This window comes from Myxocyprinus asiaticus, chromosome 19 (genome assembly GCF_019703515.2).
Source record: "Myxocyprinus asiaticus isolate MX2 ecotype Aquarium Trade chromosome 19, UBuf_Myxa_2, whole genome shotgun sequence".
In the NCBI taxonomy this organism is placed as follows: domain Eukaryota; kingdom Metazoa; phylum Chordata; class Actinopteri; order Cypriniformes; family Catostomidae; genus Myxocyprinus; species Myxocyprinus asiaticus.
In genome coordinates, this window is record NC_059362.1 from 23,921,180 (window position 1) to 23,937,133 (window position 15,954).

Sequence of the window (15,954 nt, forward strand, 5' to 3'; positions counted from 1 at the left end):
AGCCAGTCAGGATGCTCTCTACAGTGCTGGTGTAGAACCGTGTGAGGATGTGGTGGTTCATTCCAAACTTCCTCAGCCGTCTCAGAAAGAAGAGGCGCTCATGAGCCTTCTTCACAACGGCCTCAGAATGGACGGACCATGTGATGTGGTTATTGAGGAACTTGATGGTGATGGGGCTGTGTTCTCTGTCTTTTCTCCTGAAGTGCACCACAAGCTCCTTGGTCTTAATGACGTTGAGGGAGAGGTTGTGCTCCTGACACCAGCGTGTCAGAGTGTGCACCTCCTCTCGTTAGGCTCTCGTTTCATCATTGTCAGTGATCAGACCTACCACCGTCGTATCATCAGCAAACTTCATGATGGCATTGTAGCTGTGTGTTGCCACACAGTCGTGTGTACAAGGAATACAAGAGTGGGCTGAGAACACAGCCCTGTGGGGCTCCAGTGTTGAGGGTCAGTGATGAGGATATGTTGCTGCCCATTCTAACCACCTGGCGTTTGCTTGACAGGAAGTCCAGGATCCAGTTGCACAGCGAGCTGTTTAAGCCCAGAGCCCGGAGTTTCACATAAAGCTTGGAGGGCACTATGTTGTTGAATGTTGAGCTGTACTCTACAAACAGCATTCTCACATAAGTGTTCCTTTTTTCCAGGTGGGAGAGAGTAGTGTGTAGTGTAGATGCAATGGCATCATCAGTGGAGCGGTTGTTGAGATAATCAGACTGCAATGGGTCCAGTGAAGCAGGCAGCACAAAGCAGATGTAATCTCTGATTAGTCTCTCAAAGCATTTTCTGATGATGGGGGTCAGAGCAACAGGAAGCTAGTCATTTAAGCAAGTGATTTTGGATTGCTTTTGTACATGTTTTGAAGCATGTGGGGACTACAGACAAGGAGAGGGAAAGGTTTAAAATGTCCGTAAAAACACCAGCCAGTTGGTTCGCGCACACTCTGATGGCACGGCCCGGAATGCCATCTGGACCCGCGGCTTTACGGATATTCGCCTGTCGGAAGGATCGGGTTACATCCGCTACAGAAATGGAGAGTGAACTAACCTCTGTAGCTTCGGCCACGAGAGCTCTCTCCACAAGGGCAGTGTTATTTCCCTCGAAATGAGCATAAAAAGTATTTAGCTCATCCGGGAGAGAGGCAGCGGTGTTCACAGCGGAGTTTTTATTCCCTTTGTAGTCCGTGATGATATTAATTTCCTGCCACATGCTTCTAGAGTCGGTGGTGTTGAACTGTCCTTCAGTCTTGTCCCTGTACTGGTGTTTGGCTGCTCTGATAGTTTTGCTGAGGGTATAACTGGCTTGTTTATGCTCCTCTGCGTTCCTGGAATTAAAAGTGGAAACCCGCGCATTAAGTGCCACACGAACATCGCTATTAAACCATGGTTTCTGGTTGGGGTAGATCCGTATTGTTTTGGTCGGAACAACGTCCTCTACACACTTTCTGATGAAACATGTTACACTATCAGTTTAAACCTCTATGTCGTCATCAGAGGTGGACCGGATCATCTCCCAGTCCGCGTGATCAAAATGGTCTTGTAGCGTAGAATCTGATTGGTCTGATCAGCACTGGATCATTCTGAGGGTGGGTGCTTCCTGTTTCAGTTTCTGCCTGTAAGCGGGCAGAAGGAGAACAGAAGAGTGGTCTGATTTGCCAAATGGTGGGCGGGGGAGGGATTTGTTGCCATACCGGAAGGGAGAGTAGCAATGGTCCAAAACCCGGACTCCTCGTGTGTTGAAACTGATATGTTGGTGGTATTTTGGTGCGATTGATTTGAAATTGGCTTTGTTAAAGTCCCTGGTCACAATAAATGCAGCCTCAGGGTGCGTGGTTTCCTGCTCACTTATACTCCTATACAGTTCCTTGAGTGCCTGGTCTGTGTCGGCTTGTGGGGGGATGTACACAGCAGTGATAATGACCGCTGTGAATTCCCTTGGTAGCCAGAATGGTCGACACAGAAGCATGAGAAATTCCAGATCAGGAGAGCGGAAAGACTTGATAGAATGTACGTTCCTCTGATCACACCAGGATTTGTTGATCATAAAACATACACCACCACCTCTGCTTTTACCTGAGAGGTCTTTCGCTCTGTCCGCTCGGTGCACGGAGAACCCCGTGGTTTCGATGGCTGAGTCTGGAATCTCCGCAGACATCCAAGTTTCTGTAAGGCAGATAATGCAGCAGTCCCTCGTCTCTCGTTGGAAAGAGTTCCACGCTCTCAGCTCGCAGATCTTGTTGTCCAGAGATTGAACATTTGCCAGAAGAATACTGGGTAGCGGGGGTTGATTTGCACGACATCTTACTCTGATGAGAACGACGGCTCTATTTCCCCTTTTCCTTCTGTGTTTCCGCAGCCGGGCAGCCCAGACAAAGGACTCCGCTGGCGTGTTTGTAAACAGCGAGTCGGCATAGAGGAATTTGAAGTCTGGTTTTCGGTGTGCAATTGCAGAACCAATGGCTAAAAGTGTTTGTCTATCGTATACAATAAGGCAGACAACATCCAAGACAAAAAACATAAGAACTGTAAACAAAACAAACAAAAAACTGCAATATATTTCTCTGTTTGCATAATAAACAGATTCTTTCTAGCACTGGGGAGAGTGTTAACATCATAAAGTTGCTGTTGTTATTCCCTCTAGCGAGAGAAATTTAGTGCAGTTGCACAGTGGTGAGTAATTTCAGGCCTGTGGACTCTCAGAGCTGTCTTACATTAGTGTGTAATATCCTGTAGCTCTGATCCAGGCTCATCCAGCACTAGATCTTCAGTGAGATGGACTGATACTGATTCAGCTGAGCAAGGTGTTTATCTTTCCTATCCCATAGAACAGTTTTTGGACCAGGATGAGTTTTAAGATCAAAAAGCCTCAATGGCCACGAATGGCCTCACTTTCTTTGAATAGAACTGTTGAGGTTCATGTAACCTGAATGAACGGGCACACACGCCTACCTTCAGTGCTCTGTTTAGGCTGGATAAAAGCCTGAATGTGGTGCTTTCATGTCGGTCCAGTTCAATCAATCTCTAGCACCCTTCGTTTCCACACGCAAGGCTTAGACCAGACAAACATGCTTATTGACCCCCCTAACATTCATTAGATCAATGTATTTCTCTTTTCCAACTTTTCATTCTAGCCCTCCCACTCTTTTTGTCTTTCTTATCCCTCCCTCTGATCCCTTGGTCTTTCGTCTCTTCTGGCTCACTCTTTCTCTTTGTCTCATGCTTTAAGCTGAGCAAAGTGGGTAAATGTGCAGATCTGCTGACAGCTGCCTTTGAGAGAGGCCCACTGAGGGGACAGGGGAGGAAGAGTAGAGAGTGAAAAAATAAAGGTGCACAGGCGAATGGAGCTTTGATTTGTGGGTTGTTAAAGTCAATGGACTCAGGAACAGCCATTACATCAAATAAAGCTCTTGGCCCAAATTACATTTGCCAAATGGAAATAGAATTGTGAGCAAATAACATTTTTTTTGTCTCATCTTTATTTCCTATCTGGTTTGTTTTAAGTTTGAAGAAGTTATGTGATTTCTAAAAGGTCAGATTGGCCCTTTAATTAGTTGTCTTGGTTTCTGGCTGGCCGTCTGTCCTTTACGATAAGTGGTTCTTTGTCAGTTCCACTGTCTAAACCTCCTCTGAGCCAAACAGAATTTCAATGGACTCTCACTTGCCTCATTTCCACTATCGGCCCAAATGAGGGCGTGCTAGTGCGTGCCAGAGCTAGTTGCGTTCCCACTGTCACTTCCATGGCTTCGTGCCTCCTCGGGGCTTTCTCTGAGCCAACGGCCATTACCCTTGGGCCAGACAAGGGCAACTGTGGATTGAGGCGGGGTCAATGTCAAAGGCGGAGTATTGCTGAACTTGCCAAATTGTGTATTCAATGGTACAGGTTCGGGAAAAAATGTAAAAATTGCAGGCACAGAACAAATCTATTAAAACGCACAGTGGACAAAGTGGTGCCTAAAGCAAGAACTTTCCATGGTTCAAAATAATGGACTGTGTGCTAGAACATCATCCCGCTGTTAGTGGACACCAAGGCAGTTACAGTTGGTGAGTTGTCAGTGCTAACTTATCTTGCATGCTAGCTAATGTTTACATTTGATATAAACTCTATGTTCTAGATAACATGATACCTCAGCTTTAGCTTCCCTCTTGCTTGTGAATAGGGTGGGGTGTGTGATGTTGGCACCAGGGCGGCTTATTAACGGCAGGTTTTAGGGCAATGCTGCGGGGCTATTGGCCCGATAGTGGGAACGCAGATCGATTTTGGTCTCACAGCTCGAGGTCTGAGGCTATTTGCCCCAGCTGGCAAGTTGATAACCCTGGCTCGCACTGGCCCGATAGTGAAAAAGTGGCTACTGACTTGTTTCATGCTTTTTCACTATTTCTTATTATTTTGCTTTCTTTCTCATATTCGTTTTCTTTCTTATGCTCTTTCTTTCCATTTTCTATCACTATTTCTTTTGTACTACTTCTGTCTTTTGCTATTTCGCTTTCTCTTATCACTCTTGCTCTTCCACTTTCTTTCACTCACTCTTTCTTTTGCTTTTTCGTTCTTTTTCTTTCCCTCTTTATCTACTATTCCAATTTACCCACTTACCTACTTGCATACATACATACCTATCTAACTACCTACCTACTTATATACTTACCTACCGGCCTACTTGCGTACTTGCCTACTTACAGGAAGGAAAATTCTTGTTTGCACTTTTTTAGGTTTCTTTTTCATTTCCCAAAATTCCTCTCTCATACTCTTTCTCTTTATCAATGGTGTTGTAATTATCATTCCCCTCACTATGCGCTAGGGATGTGTGCTACAGTGGAGGAAGCCCATGGTGCTTTATTCAGAGTGGGGTGGGGGAATTTTGGACAGAGGGCCCCTCTCTTGAACCACCTGCCTGAAAGAGGCTCATTCAGTTGGATCGGACTGCATCTGCAGCCTCCTCCCTCTTCCTGGCCATGGATCATTGTCAGGTCTGAAAGGACCTTCAATCAGTTCCAGACGACTGGTTCTGCACCATAAAACTCCACACACATTGATAAATGGACTTGCCCCACAGCATTGTGGATCCAATGGCATATCCCAGGGCATTCTGGGATTGTCAGACAAGTACACTGTAAGTGAGTTAAGCAACACAGACGGTGCAAAACAGACAGAAAAAGTAACTTAGCGCTGTCAAACAGAGAGGCAAGCCAACAAAGTCAGTCTTAAAGACAAGCCAGCAGACAGACTAACTGGTCATTGCACTCACATGCAGCACAAAAGCTAGCATTGAGCCTATGTGATTGTGTTCTGACTATATAGCTGTGAGAAGATCATAGATGTGTGGGTCTTTATTTTGTATTCATTCTGCAAATGTCCACAGTGATAGTTCACCCAAAAATTTAAATGCTGTAATAGGGGGGCCTGGGTAGCTCAGCGAGTATTGATGCTGACTACCACCCCTGGAGTTGCGAGTTCGAATCCAGGGTGTGCTGAGTGACTCCAGCCTGGTCTCCTAAGCAACCAAATTGGCCTGGTTGCTAGGGAGGGTAGAGTCACATGGGGTAACCTCCTCGTGGTCGTGATTAGGGGTTCTCACTCTCAGTGGGGCGCGTGGTAAGTTGTGCGTGGATCATGGAGAGTAGCATGAGCCTCCACGTACTGTGAGTCTCTGTGGTGTCATGCACAGCAAACCACATGATAAGATGCGCAGATTGAATGTCTCAGAAGTGGAGGCAACTGAGACTTGTCCTCCGCCACCCGGATTGAGGTGAGTAACCACGCCACCACGAGGACCTACTAAGTAGTGGGAATTGGGCATTCCAAATTTTGAGAAAAGGGGATAATTGTTTTTTTTGTTTTTTTTAAATGCTGTAATAGTAATCGGCTATTATGGCCGATTAGACCAAAATCTTATATCATGGTATTAATAATTTTATATCACTATAATGCAGTATATCACAATATAATAAAAATAGGTTCATATATTAAATAACCATATTGTAATGCCTATTTTTGTATAATCCAGTCAGTGAATTAAACTTATACTGTAAACTACGTCCTCTTATATAATTTTCTCTTTATTTGGATCTTGACAAAGCCAAAGTAAAAAAAATGATTTGTCAAAAAGAAACTCAATTTGGTTTTAAATCAACCTTACCATAATGCTAAATTTTGCATTATGCCACATTTTGGTTTGATGTTGTTGACTTATTGTTATTATTATTATTATTATTATTATTACTATAAACTTTCATCAAGAAACTCAACATCTTCTCAAAGCAATGCAACAAATAAATAATACATATTTTTTTTAATACTTCATTAGGCTCTTAATGATTTGTCATCTCTGTAGAGAATATTTGAATATCTGAAGGCAAACATGGCCGGTTTGTTTCCTAATATCTAATATAATTTGTAATGAATTTTATTAAGGCTGATAATGTGTAGTTAAAAAAACCTGCATGACAGAATATAATTGTTGGCTCGAGTGTTTTAGCTGTATTCCTTGTCCGTTTTGGTTAGAATGTCAGGCTGTCTAGCCATTTGAGACGTTTGACTTTCTCCATAGCGCTTGAAGGTAAAAACTCATTAGAATTCAAATTGAGTAGTGCAAATAATCCCACTCTGCACTCTCCTGTCTGTGGAGCACAAACTGGAAGCTTGCTGGACTCGCGTGCACTTGCACGACGCAGAGATCAATCACGCTGCGTGTGTCAGATGAGAAGCATATTTATAACACGAGATGAATGTCATTAAATTTACTTCGGCGGCCCGAAATTTTGCTTGAAAAACCATGTTTCTTCAATTCTCTCAGTCTCACGTGAAGCTGCTCCACCGTCCTCCTGTATTTCTCCAATAGAATGTGTACTGCATATGTGTAACATTAATAGAATGAGGTGAACATTTCTTGCCACTCAGGAGTGATTTTGCCCTTATTGTCAAATTTCAACCTGTTGATCATGTCTACCGGTATATCGCCCACCACTATGCTGTTTTTTCACTCTAATGTTCCGATTGTATGTCTGTTTCTTCTGTGGAACATAAAGAGTTGTTTGGCAGAATGTTAGCCTCAGTCACTATTGCATGGGAGGAAAAGTTGCAAAAATGAATGGTGAGTCATTTTGCCTAATATCTCCTTTTGAGTTCCATGGACAAAAGCAAGCCGAACGGGTTTGAAATGTCATGAGATTCATGTTTGGATGAACTATCTCTTTAAGAATAGTTTGTGATAGCCTCCAAAGCTGGCTGCGTATAGGCTTTTTAAAAAGTTGTAGCATAGAGTTTATTATAGAATCGCTGCCTTCACTTTACACCCTCCTCCACTCAACACACGTTCACGCTCTCTGAATGGTCACCCTTGCCTGTCCTGTGAGTTTGAAAAATAAATGTGCTTTTGAGTGCTAATCTTGTATTATTCATGAATACAAGTTACAATGAAGAAAGTGAACTCACATTTAGTAACCATCCCTCTCTCTCTCTTTACTGCAGGGAGTGCCTCAGCTACCCTGTGCCAAGGCCTTATATAACTACGATGGCAAAGAACCTGGAGACCTTAAGTTCAGCAAAGGTGACATAATCATCCTTCGCCGGCAAGTGGATGAAAACTGGTACCATGGAGAGATTGGTGGAGTCCATGGATTTTTCCCCACTAACTTTGTCCAGGTCATCAAACCCCTGCCACAGCCGCCACCACAGTGCAAGGCCCTGTACGACTTTGAACTCAAAGACAAGGAGGCTGACAAAGACTGCTTGCCATTCTCAAAGGTGAAACCTGGTCAAGTGAAAAGACTCACTGACACTGGCATTCATCTTTACTGTCCCATTCACACACACATCTTCACTCATCCACAAGTTCATTAACAAATGAATGAATGTTAATGTCCCTTTAGTAGTCCACAGGATGTATTAGTGTTCTCTTTCTTCTCCCAAAAGCCAGCACGCTCTCAAACTACTGCATGTGTGATTTTAGCAGCTCTCTTGCAGGGCTAGTTTACCCCTCATTCTATCATCATATTCCAAACCTGTTTGATTTTCTTTCATACACTGAACACAAAAAAAGAGATTTAAAACATTTTACAGCATTCTCTTATCCATAAAAATAATTACCATAAAAGTTGTCCATGTGACTTGGAATGCATTATAGTTATTCCATCAACGTGCGCTACCCCGATGGCTTTTGCTGTATGCCTTTTCATGTTTATATTCGCGTCTCCCGCTAATCGCGGGACAAAAGGTCAATTTATCCCTTATCGGTGGCCCTGGACATGTGGGTGACAATTAGATGATTATAATATTCATTTAATGCTTTTGTTGAAAAAGGAAAAATAAACTATTTTGCTTACAGCACGAGTTCCCTTACAACCATTTTTGTTTTGGAAAGATTTTCTTAAAGAGCACCTATTATGGTTTTTCAAATATTACCTTTCATGTAGTGTGTTATAGCTGTTTGTGAATGTAAAAAAGTCTGCAAAGTTTCAAAAATCAAAGTGCATGACAAATGGAGTTACTGACTCCCAAAAGAAAGAACCGATTTTGAACACCTGAAACGTGTTGTTAGTAATTCCAGACTTACTTCCTGTACTAACCTATGTAATTTGGTAACAAAAAACCCGCCTCTGATCTTCACCGGCTGCTCGCAAACAGCTTTGACCCGCCCTCAAACACTACACAAAGTGGTAGACCAATCAGAGCAGAGTAGGCTCTCTGAAAGGAGGAGTTTAGAATGAATCCTTTAGGACAGATAATTGAAGTCATTTTTGACACTGGGGAAAAAAAGGTAATGCTGCAATTTAAATAATGAGCAAATTAAAGTGTTTTTTGACCTTGTATGCATGTAAATCTATTGTATGAGACCTTTAATACAAAATTAGGCATGTTTAAAAACCATAATAGGTGCTCTTTAAAAAAAAAATATTTATAAAAAAATGTTGATGCCTCGAGTTGAACATTATATTTTATAAAGTGCCTCTTGTTAACTTTGTTAACAGCTTGTTTTAAAGGCTTCTGGCTGAATAACAGAGAGCGCATAATTTTTTCTGTCTGCCCTCAGGATAATATTCTCACTGTGATTCGTCGTGTGGATGAGAACTGGGCCGAAGGGATGCTGGGAGATAAGATTGGCATCTTCCCCATCTCTTACGTAGAGGTTAGTCATATACTGTATGTGCATTGAATCCTGTCATTGTTCCATTAAGTCTTCACGTTTAATGTTTTATATTTAGTTGTGCAAATGTATTCTTCTGCAGCGCTTTTGTCTGGGAACCTTTCAGATTATCCTCATCCCTTTAAAGGTTTATCTCCCTAAAGTATTCATGGTTGGCATTTTGTCATTGTCACATCCTTTTAGTTTTGCCAGTCTGTCCACCTCCACCATTTCCTTGTTTCTACTCTTGTTGAAATGTCACAAAGCTCTTAAAACATGCAGGTCTCCAAGAGGTCTTAAATTGTTGCTTATTATTTTAGCAAGGGCTGCACAATTGAATAAATAGTCGAGATTACTATTACAGCTGCCATAATCAACTAATCTCAAAAAGAGTCAGTTACAGCATTCCATTTAGCCTTTACTTCCATTGTGTCAAGAATTTCTGTTTATAACAGCTGAGCATTGAAACCAATCACAGACATGTCCGTTGCTAGTTTTCTAATTTTTTCAAAATTTGAAAAGCTTTGTTTTTTGAAAAGCTTTGTCTCTATTTACTGAAGTATGAAACATCAATGAAGTCATTCTTTAAAAATTTCAGTTTGTTTTGGATGTGTAGTCTAAAAAAAATTGATGACATTTGTTTATCAAAATTAATTGCTATAACAATATAAACAAAAATAATTGACAATAATGTGCTGCCCAAATTTGAGCTGTATTCAACTCTCATCATCTTGTTCATCATTCTGACGCAAGTGATCATTTTGAAACACACATAAAATACGCACATCATCATCAAAGACACAACAGCTCATGTCTCTTCTTTCAAAAAGCACAAAACATCCCTCCTGTAAATGTACGTGCAAACCATTCTGAACCTTGGCAAAGCCAGTATGAGCTCTCCACCATCTACGTGTCTAACCTGTGGGGAAAATAACCATCAAAAGACATTCAAAAATAGCAGAATAGTCCTGCTCTCAAATAGCATCTCTCTCACGCAGAGCGAGAAGATGAGGGAGGAGAGGGGCTGAGGCTTTGAGCTTATACAAAAGCCACAGCAATTTTCTCCAAACCAGACTTTTTTCCAAGTGAATGCTTTTGAAAAGGTCATCTCTGATACCAGTGACATCAAATGTGACACTCAGGTGTTTGAAAGTTTTTCTGTCCCCATGTCATCATCCTGCCACACTAAATTTATATATTTTCAAAGAGTGACTTAGAATTGTAATAATGCATGTTTGGCTGTCATGTATACAGTAGTACATTTTTCAAATCATGGAAATAAAATATAAAAGTAATGAAGAAGTCATTAACAAATTTAATATTTCTAGTTCTGCTAAGCTCTAAAGCATTTAATTTGCTAGAAATTGCTTTTTGTTTGTGCAATCTCTGTAAAAGGATTTCTAAAAATCCATATCCAGTAATCACAAACAATGGGAAAATAATGGGAAGTACTGGAAATTTGTTGGTCAAACAGTGAGGGAATCCTAGCTGTGTCCCAAATGACGCACTATAACCTATGCACTTACAAATGCACTCAGCCATGTAGTGTATAAAGTGTTGTATTGTGCCAGATGGAACACTTAACGGTTTTTTACTACACTGAAGCATTCGCCAATTAACAGCTGATGGAAGTGACGTTTCAAATGCACGTGCTGTGTTGCAACTCAGTTTAACACTTATATCTAAAATAATGAACATATTCACACAGCAAGGGTGATGGTAAAACATTCAACTCACATTTGTAAGGTGCTGTCTTCATAGAAGTTTTGCTAGTTGCCACATTCTCTAATGTTTACAATTGTTTTGTCAGACCAGCAATGCAGCCAGGTAACACCGCCAGCGCTGAGTGCATGAAGTGTCCAACAGCCACACTCCGTTTTGATGGTTGAAGTAGTGCATCGTCAGTATACTCGTAGTACACTTAGTTTTTGTTGCATTTTCAGTGTAAACCTACTATTTGCACTACATACTACTACACTACAAAATGGCATATAATAGTGCAGAAGTGTGCTGTTTGGGATGCACCTCCTGTCTTACTACAATAAGATACAGCTCTTATTGCAATCTTGTAGTTTTTAAACAATCCAAACATTGTGCCTTTTAGATATTGAATTTTAGTGCAGACTGCTAGCTTTTATTTTATGGTCATTTCCATTCAAAGTGAATTATATGAAGTTACAGCAGTTTTTAGGACCCTTGTTTTGATTTTCTTGTTTTAATTTTGGGATTTGTTGTTACTATGTGACCATCTCACTGGCTGATATGACGGAGGTCTTTGACTTAATACTGACACCTAAAAACAAAAGATTGATTATCAGTGCCGTTGTAGAAATACCCTAATTGCAGACATATTTGTGTGTGCATCATGAATGTATCCCTTAATCAAAAGTTAAGCCAGATACCAGTGGGACTACTGATAAAATAGTGTTCAACATGGCGGCCCCCATGAGGGTGCACCCATCTCCATAATTAATAAAACAGCCTTTACTAGGCCACTGATATAATTGCAGTATTCACAAGTGAGTGTTCATCATTTTAAACATATTTTTCAAAAGTACTATTTATTTTTTTTATTTTAAGTAGAAAAAAATACTGAGCATAACTGTTAATAGATAAAATATAGGCTATGTGAAAAAAATACTAGAATGCATTACCTAAGCACTGTACCCTATAGCAGCATTCAATTTATCCTCTTGGCCTCGATCAGTGTGTTTCTATACTGAGACCTGCAGATGAACGTCTTCACCTGCAGGTCTCCAGGGTTCTTCATGTGAGTGCTCTGATTGGTTGCTCTCATTTGTATAAGTAGGCAGTGAGGACATCGCCAGTGGCAATGTGTGTCACTCTGTCACTAGCTGGAGCCTTTCTGCTCACCTGCTTTGATTGTAGTTTCACATGAAAGAGAATGTGGCCTGCAGTTCCATCACACCCACTGCCCCACATACTGTACACCGACACCAATAGAATCCCTGAGTCTTTGAACTCTTTCCATCACTTTTTACTGATCTCTTCTCTCTCTATTCTCTTGCTTTTTTCTGCTGTGTACTGTTGATGCATGTAGCCCATTTAAATTAAGCAGGTCCCATTACGATCTCACTTATTCAACTATGTGGTCTTCGTATCTTTTTTTTTTTTCTTATTCTGTCCGTTGCTTGAAAACCCAGTGAAATCAAAATTGAAGTATTGCTGCTTTTAGTCCACATTTGTTAGCTTTAAGTTCATCTACTGTATATGCTAGTGTAATTCTAACATTGAAAAAATTAGTTTTCAGAAGATATTAGCATTTCAAATCTGCAGTCTCTCTCTTCTGGCTAAAAAGACTCAGAAACATCAGTGACATCACATAGAGGTTGAGAAACCTTGTCCAATCAAATGCTTTTTACAACGAGAAAGCACCCTCCCCCTATGACTGTTCAGTGCTTCTGGCTGTGTCCTAACTGCCACTGATCATGCCTCCACAGGGCACTTTGAAGGCAGCACAATCAATGCTGTAGGATCGTTCCAAACAGCTTATTTTCCAATAAAAAATGCTTAAAAAAGTGAGTTCTGTCTGACCATTATCACCTTTCAGCCATCTGAAGCTCTCACATTGGAGGGTTATTGTCTTTGTAGGGAATAGGGCATAGGCATATACACTTCTGAATGTAACACACCAATGCGGGAGCTGGAGTTGAGGAAAGTTGCTGGAGTTTATTTATATTTTTTGTGCAGCCGGAGGTTTCTTGGGATGTTCAGCTAGAGTAAGTGTTCTTAATTCTTTATGCTTGGTGTACTGTGATTCAAAACATGCATAAATTATCTTTTACTTGCTTGTTTCTCATTCATCTGCATTGGACTTAATGGCACAAGCCTCGTTATAAGCAAAGACCACAATGTGCTGTGTGCGTTTGTGGGCTGGTTATGGATTAATGTTGGTAGTTAGATGATAGTTTGGTTCGCAAGTATCTGGAAAAGCTGGCCAGTATTGAGAGAGCTTCTCAAGTTTCCTGGTAAGCAGCTCTGACATAACCAACATGATGGAAATGGATATGTGTGTGTGTGTGGATTTAAACTAAAGCATATTGGCTATTTAAAAAACGGGACGTGTCATTCGACATATCACTGCCCCCACTTCCTGTTTCAATAGGAAATATGTCAAAACTCCAAATCGAATTGCGCTCATCAAGGCATTTTACAGGGACTTTAAAGATTCATCACTTTCTCTGTCCTTCACATTGTTGTTGTGCTTCACCTCGTTTCTCTGTCCTTCACTTATTTCTCTCTCTTTCTCACACTCACTCTCTTTAGTTTAAAATGCTTTATTGGTATGGCAAAATTGCAATAACATAGAAAAAAGAAGAAATTGGGAAACAGAAACACGGTCATGGTAACTGGGATTCGTTCTCTTCATTTACACTGTTCATCTGCGCCACTTCTTATTATATTTTTAAAAGAAATGTGGAAGCCGTGACCTAGTGATTAATACATATGCTCTGTCACATTGAGCTATTTTAGTTAGTGGGCAGTGTGAGTTTGAATCTGCCTCACAACATTTCCCATTCTTGTTCCCACTCTTTGTTCCATTTTCTGTCATCTCGCTGCTCTAAAGAAAAAGTGGCCAAAAAAGGAAATAGAATAGAATATTTGTTTATACAATAACATTTTCTCTCAATTAAATTTAATTTGAGTTTCCTTAATTGGCATGACAAAAACTGTACAATATTGCCAAAGTAAAATTGAGCAAATGGAGTAAACAAGTAGTATTATCTAATAAAAACAAAACTGTGTATTCTCTCTCTCATTCTTAGTTCAACAGTGCAGCGCGCCAGCTCATAGAACTGGACAAGCCATCAGAAGGTGTAGGAGACTTCAGTGAAGGCCCCTCGTCCTCGGGCCCCCAGGCCAATGGCTCCCAGAAGGCCACTGGGGAGAAGAAGAACAGTAAGAAGCGGCACTCCTTCACTTCCCTGACTATGTCCCATAAGCCCTGTCTAGCCCCTCCACCCCAGAGACACTCCATGGAGATCAGCGGCCCAGTTCTGGTCAGCTCCTCCAACCCTACAGCAGCGGCCCGAATTGGAGAACTCAGCGGAGGCCTCTCTTCCAGTGCACCTTCACAGGTGAGAGAGTGATGGATGGATAGGTGCTAGGTGTGACGATTTGCTCTGACAATGATTCGATTCGATAACGATTCTTTACCTAATAATTACGATGCATCGTGAAATATGAAATTTGGTGATTCGATTATTTTGGAACAATTCATAATTATTTTCCAAAAATATGCAGAAAAATTATAGTTTTTACTAATCATTCTTAATTTAGATGGCACAGAAATGCACCAGACTTGAGCAACAGAGTCACAGATGCATTTAGGACCAAGGAGGTTTGGCTTATATGTGTGGCTGCATATATTAACAAAAAATGCATTACATGATATGCACAATAGATATTATGAATATGTTACATATAAACATAATGTGGTACATATGTTGCTTGCATAATAGATATCTGACAGTAATACAGTATAACATAATGTCAGATGCAATGTAATGACTTGATGCTCACGCACAAACAGACAGTAAACAGTTAAATAAGCATAATAGACTTGCATATCATGTAACGTTAAGATATTGCACCAATAATTAAAGATGAAATGTCATGTGCAGGCAGATAAGATCCATGTTTAAATCAAGCAGGGTCATTGATTAAAAAACTGTCTATTAATAGTGTGTAAAGGCGGTTGTGGTATGTGATAAACAATTTCCCTATTCATTTTACGATTGGGAGAGAGGCGCGAGGCGGCAAAACGGTGGCACCTCCGCTTGTCAAGCTCGTTTACGAGAATCCAATCGCATTTTCATGCAGGAATGTTTGCGGCACACACTGCGAAAAATAATAATTCTTTATATTTTCACGGCTGCCATGTGTCATTGACCAATCACAGGTGACTGTAATCCCTTCAGAACAGTCTGAAATTGCTCCCTATTTTCTAGCATTCACTAATAACTACTGTAAAGAGAATGAATGAATGAATGAGTGTTTTTGTTCAGAGCCAATGCTGCCCACCTATCACATTTATTTAAGCTAAGTTCTATTTGTGTTTTAACGTTTTATGGAAATATAACACATTTAATTCAGATAGGCAATAGGCTATTAGGCTAACATAATACATCACAATCAGGGAAGAAGGCAACAACAATAAACTTTTGTCAGATGGATGCAGACAGTTTTGAATAATGACACAGAAAGCCGACATCCATCCATCAATTTTATCTTATGTAGGTTTACGGGGGGAACTCGGGAGCATAAACTTTCTTTATTTCAAAATGTGCTTTCCCTTCAATCTCACATGCTCCGCTCCGCTCCGTGTCTGTTCTGAGAAAGTTTGTGTAATATGAGACAGTCACATTTGGTATTAATATAGTAATAATCAATTCTTAAATTCCATAATCGATGCATCGAAATTTCTTTGATAGACTAATGCACTGCGATGCATCGATACATTTTCACACCCCTAATAGATGCATTGTGATAGATGGTGAATTGTGATGGGAAAACATGAGGTACACTACGGTACTAGTTAAAGGTTTGGAGTTTTGTACTCATTCTTTATTATTGCTATTTTCCAAATTTTAGAATAATGGTAAAGCCACAACACTATGCAATAAAATTAGAAGTGTGGGAATTATACAGTGACGAAAAATTTTAAACAAATCAAAACTTTCTTATATTCGAACTTCTACAAAGTCATCACCCCCTGCCTAGAGTCTACACAGTCTGGGCACTCTCAAACAACTTAATAAGGTATCAACCTGTGTGCTTTTTAAACAGTATTTGAGGATTTCCATGTGTTCCCT

At 40.6% G+C, this 15,954-nt stretch overlaps 1 protein-coding gene across 2 annotated transcripts in view; it reads left to right on the forward strand.

Moving 5' to 3' along the window:
• The window catches only part of LOC127409844 (E3 ubiquitin-protein ligase SH3RF1), a 115,824-nt gene that overhangs the window by 68,365 nt on the left and 31,505 nt on the right, over positions 1-15,954 (forward strand). For both annotated transcript variants that reach the window (XM_051644729.1, XM_051644730.1), the window contains exons 3-5: positions 7,465-7,740; positions 9,026-9,121; positions 13,906-14,217. In XM_051644729.1, coding sequence (XP_051500689.1) covers positions 7,465-7,740; positions 9,026-9,121; positions 13,906-14,217 — 684 coding nt within the window. The remainder of the gene's footprint in view (positions 1-7,464; positions 7,741-9,025; positions 9,122-13,905; positions 14,218-15,954) is intronic.